Below are 14,849 nucleotides of genomic sequence, written 5' to 3'. Positions count from 1 at the left end.
TGATCGATGAAATCAATAGTGGCACCACCCTCTGGGTGCCTCCCCAGCCCAGGCTACCGCTCCAGGGCCCAGGAGGCCTGATGTCGCCCAGTGCAGGGGTGGGAGCAGGTCTGGAGGAACCCAGGTCCTCTGCCTGCTGGACCCCTCAGTGGCACCCCCAGGTCCCCACAGGAGGGCACTTCAGGGCCCTCACCTGTCCCGACTCTATTGACCTCCAGCACTGGGGACGCCTCTCTCCATCCGCACCCCCTCCCGCGTGTGGGAGGCAGAAGGCGGGCCCCTCCCAGATGCCCTCGTCCTAAGGCCCGGGCACCTGTGATTACACGAGCTCACAGGGTCAAAGGGGCTTTGCCGATGAGATTAAGGCGACAACCCTGAGGTGGAGAGGAGCCTGGATCACCCAGGTGGGCCCAGTGTCATCAGCTGAGTCCTTGAAATCAGAGCCTCTTCCCAGCCGTGGTCCGAAGAGGCCATGATGGTGGAGGCGGGGTCAGAGAAAGGCGGCATGGCCGGCTGTGAAGACGGAGGAGCCAAGCCGGGGTGGGGGACGCCTCCAGAAGCTGGAAAAGGCCAGGAACCAGATTCTCCCCTGCAGCCTCGAGACAGAGCACAGCCCTGAAGACACCTGGACTTCAGTCTCTGAGACCCGTGTCAGATATAAACCTACTGCACCGTAAGATAGCAAACGTGTGTCATCAAAACCACCAAGTTTGTGACAATTTCTTACAGCAGCCACAGGAAACGAGGACGCCATGGCTCCTGCAAAGTCCTGGATGCCCGCTCGATGCCGGCTGCCGTCTACGGAGAAGCACCACGTACACAGCCAGGATCGGCTCCACAATTTGGGGGGCCCAGTGCAAACTGAAAATGCAGGGCCCCTTGTTCAAAAATGCTTACAAATTTCAAGACGGTGACAGCAGAGCAGTGAGCCGGGCGTGAGGCCCCTCCGAGCTTGGGGCTGTCTGCTGGCACAGCTTGCAAGCCAGTGAGGCCGGCCTTGGCACCGTCCATGTGGTCCCCTTGATGTTTCTGTGACACAGTGCTGTTTCTGTCCCTGTTTGTCAGGAGAGCAAGCTGAGGCAGAGGGAGGGCATTCCTGGCCCAGAGGGCCTCCCTTCCCAGCCTTGCAACGCCCGCCTGGCCTGGCGGGGGGTGTCTTCTGTTGCCCAGGCCCCCGGGGCCGGGAGTGCAGGGTCGTGTCTGTCTGCAGTGGCCTGACCACCCGGGCACCATCCCCTCGGGAGGATGCAGGACCTGCCCATCCCCAGGCTGGCCACAGAGAGGGGCTGACCTTCTGCGGGCCCCTCTGCCCGCCCCCTTCTGCCTCATCCTGGCCCCGCAGCCCTGACCCTCCCTGATTAGAGCCAATGCTCCTTTGCTATCTTTGCTATCTGTAAACCGTCCTGGGTCCAGGCCAGATGAGGGGAAAGCCCCAGGGCGGGAGACCCAACCCTGCCCTGCTGAGCCGCCAAGGCCCGGGGTGGTCAGATGCAGAAACTCCCACAAAGAGATGAAGTCACTTGCCCGGAATCTCGCTCCAGTTAGGAGCTTCCCCCTGGAGGCCACCCTTTGCCCATCCTGGGGGGAGGGGTCTGGGGCACCCGGGGAGAGGCAGGTGCTCTCTGGCAGCAGCCCCTCCCTGTTCCCCTCCCCCAGCCTGCATCCTGCTGTGACTTGGTCTCTCCTGAGTGACCCTGTTATCCGCCAGGGCTACACCAGCAGCCTCCTCCCAGCCACAGAAGGGCCACAAGGGCTCGCTCAGGGTGGGGACCCCCTGGGGTGCTCAGCACCAACCTCACCTGATGGATCCTGGCCCTCCCTGCTCTCGGCCCCAAGGACATGAGGGTCCCGCCTGCGGGGACCTTTGCCTCCAGCTCTCCTTAGAGCCCGATGGGCCTCATTCCCGAGAGCCTCTGGCTCTTTCTCCCACCCTCCCCGGTCACTGTTCCTCTCTCCACCTATTTGGGCGCAGGGGTCCTCGTGGTCAGATCCATCGAGGGCCGTGTTTGGGGCCTGGGTTTGGACCAGGGTCTGTGTTGCCACAGGACTGCACCCGCAGAGGGCAGGAGGAAGCTGGAGAGAGCAAGGCCGGCCCCTCTGACCTGGGCTTTCCCTCCAGCTGCTCCATCACCACCATCCAAGGTCTCCCGGCCATGGAGGCACCGGCCCTGCACCCCTTTAAAAAAAAAATCTTTGTCTTTAATCTTAATCTTTAAAAAAAAATTGTAGTCAAAAACCTTCCAAACAAAACTTCAGACCCACATGATTTCGCAGATAAATTCACCAAACATTTAAGGAAGAAGGAATGCCACGTCTGTATAATCTGTTCCCGAATACAGAATAGGAGGGAGCACTTCCCAATGCATTTTATAAGGTCAGGATAAGACAAAGACATTAAATAGAAAGGAAACTACAGACAATACCCCTCATCAACATCGATGCAAGAATTCTCAACAAAGTATTAGTAAACTGAATCCAGAGATATGTAAGGGAGATAGTGCATCATGACCAAGAGAAGTTTTTTGGTTTCTTGTTTGTTTGATAATTTTTTTTTAAGATTTTATTTTCTTCCTTTTTCTCCCCAAAGCCCCCAAGTACATAGTTGTATATTCTTCAGTGTGGGTCCTTCTAGTTGTGGCATGTGGGACGCTGCCACAGCATGGTTTGATGAGCAGCACCATGTCTGCACCCAGGATTCAAACCAACAAAACACTGGGCCCCCTGCAGTGGAGCACGTGAACTTAACCACTCGGCCAGGGGGCCAGCCCCTTGTTTGTTTGTTTTTAGTTGCTTTTTTTTTTTTAGCAAATCGAGCTCCTCAAAATATAAAAAGAATGACCTCTCACGGCCAGCTACAAATCATCCCAGGAATGCAAGGTTGGTTTAACGTTCGAAGATCAGTCAACATAATTCATCACGTTAAAACACAAAAAAGAAAACAATTATCATGTCCTTAGATGCAAAGAATTTTACGAACTTCAACACCTATTCGTGATGAATAGAAATTCTCAGCAAACAATCAAGACAGCACGCCCCATTTACCAGGAGAAACACAGATCAACGGAACTGGAGAGAGAGTCCAGAGTTAGAGGCGAGGCCAGCGGATTTTTTAGAAAGACACAGTCATCCAGAGAGTAAAGGACAGTCTTTCAGCCGATGCACTGAAACAGTGAGACCCCTCTATGGGAAAACCAGAGCCTGGGCCTGACCTTACACCATACACACAACCTGGGTGGGCTCGGAGACCTAGATGGCTGGAAAGGGCATCAGTCACACCCCTGAACGAACCACAAATCAATACATTTTCTTGACCCAACAGGAGAACTGAGGTCACAGGCAAACTTCTAACCCGCCATGTGGAGCACAGCCTGACTGAGCGCTCCGTCACCTGGGACGGACGCTGCTGGAGACAGCTGGGGGCAGGTGGCCCCCAGTCAGGCTGGAGTCGAGCAGTGTCTGGGCAGAGCGAGGCTCCCCTAGGGCACAGGAGGGGCCCACGGATGGCCCACGGACTATGTGGGGTGGGTTGGGCTGCAGGCCACAGGTGACCAGCAAGCCTAGGGAGAGTGAGGAGGTGGGGAGGATGGACAGCCAGGGACAGTGGTCAGCCCTGGCCGCGGAGGACGGGGGATGGGGTGGTGGGGCCTGGGGGGGGAGTGTCCAAGGAGGGCCGGCACTGGTGTCTTCTGTTATCTCACCATCGCTTCCTTCTGCCTCTCTCTCTGCTGGTGGCGTTCAGATCCCCCAGATAATAGGGTACCGCTGCCATCAGCGGAACTGCTCAGAGAAGACCCAGAAATGGTCGTGGTTGGAATCCTCCGCCCCCAGGGGAATTGGGTCTGTCACCCCAGGCTGGGGAAGCAGGGCCCCTTCCTGGCTCAGGGTTCTCGGACCCTGGGTCTGAATCACCGCTTCCTCCACTCTGGATTGGAGGACGGAGTGCCCCTCCTCTGACCCCATCCTTGTCTGGAAGGATAAAAGAGGAGGGGAGAGCGGGCTGGGTCTACAGCAGCAGGGACCAGCCAAGGTAAGGGCCCCCACCAACACCCCGAGATGCAAGTGTCACTGTGCAGAACAGTGGCCGAGCCTCAGATCCGGAGCACTGAGACCCCAGCTCCCAGGCCTGGGCTGACCACCAGTCCCCGGGGGCCCCAACTCCACGGGCACCCCACACCCTGCAGACCTCGGGCCTGGCCCAGCCGCCAGCCAGGTTCATGCTGCCCCTACTTCCTCCTTCCAGATGCCAAATCTGCTGGTGCTGGCACTGGCCCTCGTGGTGAACCTGGGCCACGCGGCCCCTGGTGAGCCCTGACCCCTGAGGCCTGCCCCTTCACCCCATAGGCCCGAGGGTGGTTCAGGGAAACCCAGGGATGTGCAGGCCAGGGAACAGCCGAGCCCAGGGCCCGGACTGTAGCCTGTCCTGAAGGCGCTTCCTGCCCCAGCCCCAGGCCAGGCCCTGGAGCGAGAGGGCATCGTAGGAGGACAGGAGGCCTCTGGGAGCAAGTGGCCCTGGCAGGTGAGCCTGAGAAAGAACACTGAATACTGGAAACACTTCTGCGGGGGCTCCCTCATCCACCCCCAGTGGGTGCTGACGGCGGCGCACTGTGTTGGACCGTGAGTCTCCACGGGGCCTGGCAGGGTGGGGGCCATCCCGGGGATCCCCGCCAAGGGGCGTCCAGGAGGTGGCGCAGGACCCTGAGCTGGGGCCCCCTCTCCCCAGGGACATTGAAGATTTCAGAGACATCAGGGTGCAGCTGCGAGAGCAGCACCTCTATTATCGAGACCGGCTGCTGCCCGTCAGCAGGATCCTCCCCCACCCCTACTACTACACAGTTGAGAACGGGGCCGACATTGCCCTGCTGGAGCTCCAGGACCCTGTCAACATCTCCAGCCATGTCCAGGTGGTCACTCTGCCCCCTGCCTCTGAGACCTTCCCCCCGGGGACGCCGTGCTGGGTGACAGGCTGGGGCGATGTCGACAATGGAGGTGAATATCAGGGACAGCGGGAGGGCTGGGTGGGCGGGGACCTGGTCACACCCATGGCCCATCCCCAGGGGGTCCCTCTGGGGACAGGGTCCCGCAGGGCTGGCTCAGGGAGTGCGAGTTTGCAGACTCTGGGAAGGGGGAGAGGCGGTGGGAGGCAGCATGTGCCACGCCCAGGGGCTGGGAGCCCATCAGACCCAGTGCCAGCCCTCTTGGTGCCTGGGAAAGTCACTCGGCGCACCTGAGCCTCAGTTTCTCCTTGCAGGCAATGAGTACAGTCACAGCTGGTATTTCCTGGATGTGATCTGAGGACACAGAGAAGCGGCACACATAAAGTGTCTTATTATTGTTAAGGGAAAGGGAACAATGCCCACTACTGGGCGGGGTAGCCGACATCGTGTCCCTGTGTGCACAGATGAGGGGGCCGAGGCGCCAGGGAGCCAGGGTCTTGCCCCGGGTGGAGTGCTGGTGGGGGTGGCTGCAGCCCTGGCTCATCCTCCCGCACAACCACCTTCACTTCTCTTAGAAGCTCTGGTCCCCGTTTTACCCACAGTACAGAGCAAAGCCTTGGGGGAGCAGGTGCCCTGTGGTGTGCCCCCTGGGCCTTACACGGGAAGCTGAGTGTGTCATTGCCGGAGGGCCGATGGAGAGGCAGCATCCTGTCTGACTGCCCCATGCACAGAGGGGACACCTGAGGCCTGGGCCGAGGGCTGGCAGGAGGCAGAGCTGGGTGGAACTAGGGCTTGGGCTCGGCAAGCCCCCAGCGGCCCGCCCTTCCCTTCCCCACAGCGGGAGGATCCTGGTCCAGCCCCGGGAAGGAGGGGCCAGAGCCACAGTGTTCGCCCCTGCGAGTCCCGCAGCTGGCAGGCCCTGGCCCAGAGCAGGCGCCCAGCTTCGCTCCTGTTATCATCCCTCTGCCCCCGCGCCATGTGATGACAGGGTCTCTGAGTGCCCCCGCCCTGCCTGCTGATCCTTCTTCCCCCTCACCCCCCAGTCAGTCTGCCACCTCCGTTTCCCCTGAAGGAAGTAAAAGTCCCCATTGTGGAAAACAGCGTTTGTGACAGGAAATACCACACTGGCGTGTCCACGGGGGACAACATCCGGATTGTCCAGGCCGACATGCTGTGTGCAGGGAATAGGAGGCACGACAGCTGCCAGGTGGGCCCTCGTGTCCCCCCGCAGCCCCAACCCGCCCTGGCCTCTTGAGCCACCGCTGACCCTTCTCCTCCCCAGGGCGACTCCGGAGGACCCCTGGTGTGCAAGGTGAAGGGCACCTGGCTGCAGGCGGGCGTGGTCAGCTGGGCCAACGGCTGTGCTCAGCCCAACCGGCCGGGCATCTATACCCGTGTCACCTACTACTTGGACTGGATCTACCAGTATGTCCCCAAGGACTCTTGAGCCCCGTCCCCAGGGCTGCCACCTGGATCAGCAGAGAAGCCAGCCCCCTCCTGTCCCCACACCACTGCTTCCTGTCCAGGTGGTGTCCTTCCCGTCCCCTGCCCAGAGCCACCTCCCTGCACGGCCCAGGGAGCAGGCATGGACACTGGTCCTCATTAAAGAGCATGGAAAGCAGCTGTGGCCGTCACTGTTTCTGCCTGGGGGTGTCACTGAGGGAGAGGAAGGGTGTGCAGGGCACGGCCGGGCGCAGCCACTGTCCCCGGGGGTCCAGCCCTCGAGCTCTGGGTGTTGCCGTGGGGGTGGGCCCTCCCCAGCCCCTTGTGTCCCAGGCCCGCTTCTCAGCACGCTGGCTCACGTCTCCTTTGGAGAGTGGCACCGTGCACTCGGGACACATAGAGCAACTGGGACCGTTGAAAAGATGATTCTCGGGCACCCAGGCACCCAGCAAGGGGGTCAGGATGTGGAGCCCAGCCCCCACTCCCCGCAACCCTCCTGCCCCTCACACCATCATCCTCCCCTTTCCCTGCAGGCCCACACTGGGCATGGGCCGTGCAGGATGGCTCTTTGGCCCCATTTTCTCATTTGTGTGACTGTAATCGATGGGAACGCTCTTTTGAGCCCCACCTGTGCCTGCATGCATGTCTGTGATGGTCCCCCGAGCCGCTGCCTGTAGCAGGTGTCATCGCTTCTCACCTCCACCTGGACTCCCCAGTGGTGCCTGTTGTCCAGGCTGCTACTGGGGACTCAGGATGTCCCCACTGGGGTCTTAGGACCAGGTGACCGTGCCTGCACACAAACCCCGAATGTCTGCGGCGTGAGCCAGCGAGGAGGCTGTTGAGAACTGGGGTGTGAGCGTCATCCATCTTCTAGACGATGCCAAACTCATCTCCGAAGGGGCTGTTCCCTCACGCCCCCTCCAGCACTTCGGGAGAATGACCGTCACATCCCATGCAGGCCAACATTCAATATTTTCACATGGGCATAGCGGAAGATTACAGAGGTTTTAAATCGCCTCTTTGCGACTGTTAATGAGGCTGAGCACCTGCTCGTGAAGGGAGCACACACCTGCTGGCAGGGGAGGGCCGACCTTCTATTGTCAGATCTTGGTCCCCAGAGATTGCCCCGTTCCATCTCATTAATGGACGCGCCTGTGTCCAATCTCTTTTACTGAGATGTGTTCACACCTCTCAGTTGCAGAAACGTGTGCACATCCTTGTTTCTGCTCATGTACGGAAGGCCGCGAGTACTGTCTGGGTTCCTGGGCTGCTCCCTGGTGGGACCATGGAGTCTAGAGCAGATGTCCCGAGAGCTGCCACGGGGCAATGCTGCGTTGTTTCTACCAGGCTCGCTCCCGTTTCTCCTCCCCCCAGCCATGGGTCACTGAGCTCCCTTCATCACCAGCCAGCAATGAAGATTCTCGGCTTCACCAAGCCTGAGTCAGGCTCCTGGACCCTCTCATGGGCCCGTCTGGGCACCTCCAGGGAGAATCCAGTTTTAGCAAGAACTCTCTGAGTCAGGGTAGCAGGAATCCCCGGCCCTTGGTCCCAGATCACCCTCACTATCTGACAGAAATCCGTCACTGCCGCCCTTGGTACCGACCGTGCCAGCCTCTGTGGGCCGGAGCCCCATTGGGTTGGTTCAGCCAGAATCGCCCAGACCTCCTGGCAGTGCCCTGTCCACCGGCCCCCTGCTCCCGGCTCCCCTCCCCGCTGTCCCCACTGTGTCCAGAACGCAGCCCAGTTCTGCGCTGGGGTCGCCTTCCCCCCGCCGTCTCATAGTCTGAAGAAAACGTGCCTTCACCCCTTCAACTTCTGTCCGCCTGGTTTTCTTTGAATCCAATATTGGATACAAACGTGAGACACAATATCTCGTGGGTGGAGTTAACAACCTGTAACACCCTGTCTGTGATACATAAGATATGACACGTGATACATAAGACATAACACAACAGAAGTGTCAGATGCTGCGTTATGGGGAAAAAGCACAACATGCATTCAACTTTTGAAATTCTCGTAAGGAACAGCGTCCCCGGGCTGTTTGTGTCTGCTGTTTACACTTCTCTCCTTCCTGGGGAGCTGGCCACGCCCCGCATTGGTCAGCAGTTTGTTCCTCTGGCGGTTCTGCTCCTCCTCTGTCAATTAGGCTCTTAGAGTTCTGGGTTTCTCTTCATCATTTTGGGATTCTTAACTGAATGGATGCATTAACCCTTTGTTTTCCACAGTTGCTGAAAATTCTTTTGTTTGCTTTTTAAAGTTGGAGGTGTTTGTGTTTATAGATTGAGGATTTGATTATGCACACACGCACACACACTCTGACCCTAATTCTCCAGGCTGGCGTCCGTGTCAGGCGAGGCTCTAGAACAACCGAGGCAGGAGGCTCTTTTGCGTTTCCAGCCCGGCCCAGCCCCCCCACTCCTGCCCCTGCAGCCGCCAGGGAGGGGACGGAGGGGCACCCGGAGTCCACCTCCCAAGGCACAGGAGTCCCGGGCCCTGGCTCCACCCAGTCAGACTCTCCTGCAGCTTCCGACTCTGATGGGAAACCTGGTAACAGCGCGGGCGCCGAGGCCGCTCAGCTTTCCTCTGGATCCAGAAGTCATTTTTAATTACAAACATTATACACGCCCCCCACAAACCCTTGTAAGACACCAACATGTTAAGAAGAAACCAAAAACCTACCCTCACTCCTCCTCCCCCATCCTACTCAGGGACCATCACTCTCCATTGCTGGGGTGATGACTTCCAGAACTTTCTTAAGCCTGTATCACTTGGCCTTGGGCTGGATGGAGTGTGGAGGGAGGGGTATTTCAGGGGAAAGGCTCAGTGTGGACAGGGTGGGGGTGGGAAGACGAGGATTGGGCGCTGGAACCCAGAGCCGCAGACCTGAGCTGCCTGGGGTGGGGGAGGGGAGCAGGCTGGGGAACACTTACACCTGGGGTGTCCTCATGTCCCTCAAACCGGACCCATCTCAGTGCGGCCACTGTTACAGACACAAGTGAGCATGGCTGCGCCAGGCAGGGTCAGGTCCGCCCTTCCTGGTGGGGTCCACAGGCAGCCTCAGCCATGGGAGCGGCTGGTGCTGGGGTGGGCGGCCCAGAGGAGGGTCCCGTCCAAGACATGGGAATGTCCAGGGGTCCTCCCGAGGGGGTCGCCACGCAAACCCACATGACCATTTCTGCTGGGCTGTGGGAGACCTCCAGGCCAGGAGTGCCATCCCAGGGCACGGGGGAGGCCCTCCAGGGCGGGATGCCCCCTCTGCCTGAGCTTGCTCTCCTGACAAACGGGGAGAGAAAGGGCACCGTGTCACAGAGTCATCGAGGGGGCCACTCGGACAGTGTCTGGAGTTTCTTTCTTGACAGCAGGCCTGGAATCCTGGGGGCATCGCGGGCTCTGCAGAGAGCTGCGTGATGGGTGCAGGGGGAGAGGGGTCCCCAGTGCTGCAGGAGAATAGAACCAGGACACGTGAGTGCCCTGAGGTCCCTCCTGTGGGGACCCATGGATGGCACTGGGGGTTCAGGGGGAAGAGGACCTGGGTTCCTCCAGACCTGCCCCTGCCCCCTACAGTGGGTGACAGCAGGCCTCCTGGGCCCTGGGAGGGGCAGCCTGGACTCCAACCCTGCTCCCCATGTTCTGGGCTGACCGGGGAAGATCCCCCTCCCTGGTGTGTGGCCACCACAAGCTCAGCAAAGGCCCCGCACACAGAGGGTGGTGCTGTTGTCCACTTTATTCGTTGTCACATCAAACGTGGGACACACACTTCTGAGCCGCGGCTTGGGGCCCAGTGCTGGCAGGGAGGGGACAAGTCTATGCCCCGAGAAGCCACATCCTGGTGGATCACCAGGTCACTCCCCCCACCTGTGCCTCAGTTTCCCCACATCTAAGAGGGGATCTCAGAGGCACCCACAACACCGCCTGCGATTTGGAGCTGGCAGGGAGGGGGGAGGCAGGAAAGTCCCAGGGTCCCCTAATCAGCTTGGTCATCAGACCCTGGCCGCACAGATGACGGTTGGGATAGGCCTGTCCTGGGCTGGGCCGCTGTGCCCATCTGATCTGTGGTGGAGACCACAGGACCCAGGGACGGGGGTGGGGACGGGGACCCTGGGGAGGGTGGGTTGGCACAGGGACTCCAGTAGCGGGGGCCTGAGCTGTCTCCTCCTGGCTCCATCTGGGCTTCGAGCTGGGACCTTCCTGACGAACCCCCAGGACCAGGCTCCTGGAGGACAGAGGAGAGGGGACAGTGTGCCCCACAGGAACCAGGGAGGGCTTCCTGGAGGGGGCAGCACTGACCCCCCCACCCTTGCCTGGGTGAGGAGAAAAGGCTTCAGTTTGCAGGCAGGACGCCTGGGGTCCGAGCTAGCCCTGCTGTGTTCTGACTGTGCGCCCCCGAGCTGGCCACTCGCTGCTGGGCGACAGCTTCCACGTGGGACCAACGGAGGGGGACCCTCACTCTCGGGTGTGCAAAAGGAAGAGGCAGGGCCTGCCCAAGGAGCCTGGCCCTCAGCTCCTCCTCCATCCTCCCTCCCTCCCCAGGGGACTCTCCTGGCCCTCCCAGCCCAGGTGTGGAGAGGGGACTGGATTGTCATGGTGGTCACGTGACTATATACATTTGTCCAACTCATTGTATTGTTGACTTAAAATTGGCGAATTTTAAATACGTGTGTGCTTCAATTATACAACAATAAAGCTATTTTTTTTTTTAATTTAAAGCATGGAAGTCTTTTTCCAAAGATCTTGGTCGTGAGATATCTGAGCACCAACACATCTTTTCTCCCAGAAAAATAGGAACTTGCCATGGCCGAGCTTGGGCGCACAGACCTTCTGCTGATGAATATTCCCGAGGCAGCCCCCAGAGCAGTGGACGTGGTCATTTCCAGCTATGTGCCATCTCAGGCCAGTCAGCAAATCTTCCAGGCCCTCAGCTTATTTCATCTATAAACAGCTTGCCCTTCGGGAGTGTAGCAGGTGAAGTGTCCTCGTGCAAAGAGTCTGGAGCGCTGGGTGGCCCTCAGGATCCTGGGCATCCCTTCCTCCTTCCTAATTTCTGATGCCTTGACCCCTAGGCTGACCCTCTGCAACCTTGGCGCCCAAGGAGAAATCCCCGAAGGTGCTGAAGCCACTGCTCCCTCTTGCTTGCCCCTCCGCCCTCTCCCAGCCCACCTCGCCAGCCCTTCTCATCTCCCCTTCCTTCCAACCCTCGCCCCACTGTAACAGCAGTCTGTTCCAAGGAGGATGTGGCCCAGACGCTGGAAGATGGCTCATGTGCCCAGAGCCTCCATGGGGTGCCTGCACCCTAACCAGGAGAGGTGACCTGAGTCACAGCAGTGGCAGCGTGTGCCAGTCAACAAGGAGCCTGGTCCCAGGGCGTCCCTGCCACTGGCTGAGGAAGAAGACGCCAAGTCCCAGGGGGTGCTGGGCTGGAGGCAAAACCCAGGACGAAGAGGACTGGGGCTGGCTTTGCCCCTCTCCCCGTGGTTGGGGGCAGTGGGGACCTCCTGGCCGGGCTGTGTATAGAGGGCGCATGTGTGCAGCTCTAACTCTCACGCAGGCCCCTCCCCACATGGGTGAATGACAGGCTTTGCGTGGACACTAGGAACCCAGGGAGGAGGAGCTGGGGCTGCAGGTTTGATGACCTGGGAGGACTCAGAGCATCCAGCCCAGACAGTCCTTGCATGAATGGGGAGACTGGGGACCAAGGGGATGGCACCTTCCTGGGTCCACACAGCAGACAGTGAGAGCAGGAGGTTGTCAAGATCCACGCAGCTCCTCACCTGAGCGCTCCCTTTGGAGCCGGCTCATTCTCACAGCCAATCAGCAAACTCAGGCCCAGGACCCTTCTCCATGAGACACCAAGATCAGGTGGCAGCCACCTGCATCCTGCCTCTCCACCACGACGTTCAGGTTTGGGGGTAGGGGGATGGGGCCCCAGAGAGCCTTCAGTGAAGACCCTGGACTCCCCCAGGGAGGGGAGAGGCCTTCCCAGGCCCTGGCAGGGCAGGCTCTGCAGCGATGCCGGCCCTCGGGGCGGGAGAGGAGCGCAGACCGGACGCGGGAGGAGCCGCGACGGTCCAGCAGGAAACTCCAAGGCCACCAGTCCCCAGCGCAGGCCCTCTCGACTTGTCCGGACCGGGATCCAGGAGGGTCCCTTGGGCCCCTCTTCCTAGTCTGCGCGCGGCGGGAGGACAGGAAGAAAGGGAGGGGCGGCGAGAGCCCAGCGTGACCCTCGGCATCCCAGCCCCCAGACCGCCACAGCCGGGACCCGCTTCCAGCCCGGCCTCGGTGCGGCGGGCGGCGATGGGGACCTGGGGACCGGAGGGAGGGACGGCGGGGCGGGGCCGGGGCGGCAGCAGGAGCCAATCGGGGCCGCTCTCCCTCCCTCCTTCCCTCCCTCCCGGCGGCCGGCGGGCGGGGCGGACGCCAAGCCGGCTCCGGCGCAGACAGCGGCGGGTGGGGGTCGGCCGGGCCTCTGGCCTGGGGTCCCTCGCGCCGGGTGCAGCCGCGAGGAGGCCGGGGCTCGGGGGCGGGGGGGGTGGTACTTTGGGGGGGCGCCGCGCTCGGAGGGCGCTCAGGCCCCGCGCTCGCGACGCGGAAGCTTAGGCGAGCGTAGGTCCCGACGTCCCGGGACGGGGAGCGGGGAGGGCGCCTGCTTCCCACCTTGCGCTGAGGGGTCTGCACTCACCCCGCGGGGGCCCCGTGCCCTGGGAGCCAGACGTTAAATAGTAAATAGAAAGCTCCCAAAGATAGAGACTCTAAAACAACGGAAAACAGTTGTTTCCTGGCTTTTACAAGAGGGACCCTGCGAAGTGCGCCCTGCCCCGCCCCGGGGAGCCTCAGGCCTCTGCTTTGAGAGCCGCCCCTCCGCCCCACACCCAGACCCCCAGCGCGCCGTGCCCCCCTCGCGGTCTCTGCGCGGGCAAGCGTCCTGCAACCCCTCCCTGGTTGTTTGAATGAACAGGCCAGAAGAGCAGGTGACCAAGCATTTACTCTGCAGGTGGGTGCTGGCGCCCCCAGGGACCCCCAAGCTGTGCTTCCATCCTGGCCCTGGCTCTTTGCCTTAAACGGGTGAAGTCCAGCTGCTGGCCTGCCTTCCCGTTCTTTCCCCTAAAGCCAGGATTCTGCCTCCAGCTGTCTTCTGGCCACATGGAGTTGGTGAGGGAGGTGGGGGGCAGGGAGTGCAGGGGGGTGGGGTGAGTGGTTGGGAGAGGTAGGGACAGCAGGATAGAGGGGAGAAGGGACACATGGAAATGGGCATCTTGGGAGAGAGGATGCAAGAACGGCAGACCCAAGCTGGAGTGGGATCCCGTTGAAGGAGGGGTGCCAAATGATGATGATGATGGCCACAGAGATGGAGTGCTGGGGATCGGTCTACAGGACAGACTCTTCCAGCGGGACGGTCAGGTCCTTTGGACTCGTGGAGCTGTACAGGAAGCAGGAGGGGACATGATGGGCTGTGAGTCTGGTGGCGTCCACACTCAGACTGGCTCTGGCAGGGATAGGGCAATGTGCTCGGAAGCTTGTTCAGACCCACAACGACCCTCTGCTCAACGCTGGCACACTGAGTCGGATCTAGGCGTGAGGAACCCAGGACAGGGCCCGCCATCCAGGGTCCTTGTCCCTGAGAAACCCAGTCTGGCTGGAAGAAAAGACCCCAGTGTAAAAACCCAGGTCCATGTGAGAAGACGACTCAAACTTTGCCAATGGAGAGTCCCCGTGGGGCGGGGCCTGTACTGGTGGGGACACAACCGATGCACCTTGCATCCTTCCTGGACCAGGTGGACAGGCAGGGAGGCGATACTGAGAGGGTGAGGTGGGTGATGGGCGGCCAGGTGCAGAGAGGCGGGCAGGAAGTGAGGACAGAGGTGCGATCTCCACAGGAGGAGGGGCAGGTGGCCCCTGCTGGACCAGAGAGGGCAGAGGTGCCAGTGAGGGGAGCTGAGTCTGGGGCTGGGGGATGGGTCAAGCACATTGGGAGCTCCCTCCCCAGCATCTGAGGAAGTTACCCTGGGAGGTGGGTGGGGACGGGTGTGCCCGCTGAGACGAAGGGTGTGGAAAGCTCAGGTGAGGTAGGGAATCCTCCATCCGAGTGTTTCTGAGTTCCTCCAGGAGGCCGGGCTCTGCCCGATACCCCATGCTCCTTCTCGGATGCCCGCACCCTCAGTACAGGGGTGGAGGTTAAAGTCAGCCCAGCGGGGCTGCTCCTATTCCCAATGCCCCTCCCAAGGGGTTCGGGCTCACTGGGCAGCGGAGGGCCCCACACTGCTTGAGTCTGTGTCCTGCATCTGCCACTTGCTTGTTTTACGGCCTTAGGCAAATTATTTAACCTCTCCATGCCTCACTTTCCCCATCTGGAAAGTGAGGGTAATTGTACCTACCTCCGGAGGTTGTCATGAGCAAAAAATAATCCACACAGTGTGCTTGGAACAGTGCATGCCTGCAGGAAGCCCTAGTAACTGTTGGTCATTCTTTCCAGAACTT

At 60.5% G+C, this 14,849-nt stretch overlaps 1 protein-coding gene across 1 annotated transcript; it reads left to right on the top strand.

The window, feature by feature from the left end:
- The first annotated feature begins 4,008 nt into the window (after positions 1-4,008).
- On the top strand, positions 4,009-6,552 carry TPSB2 (tryptase beta 2). Its single transcript, NM_001081875.3, is given in 6 exon segments — positions 4,009-4,027; positions 4,241-4,301; positions 4,443-4,614; positions 4,721-4,986; positions 5,978-6,141; positions 6,217-6,552. Coding segments are annotated over 5 exon segments (828 nt in total). The 5' UTR covers positions 4,009-4,027; the 3' UTR covers positions 6,382-6,552.
- The last annotated feature ends 8,297 nt before the right edge of the window (positions 6,553-14,849 follow it).

Source organism: Equus caballus, chromosome 13, assembly GCF_041296265.1.
Source record: "Equus caballus isolate H_3958 breed thoroughbred chromosome 13, TB-T2T, whole genome shotgun sequence".
NCBI lineage: Eukaryota > Metazoa > Chordata > Mammalia > Perissodactyla > Equidae > Equus > Equus caballus.
This window is presented reverse-complemented; position numbering and strand designations above follow the sequence as displayed.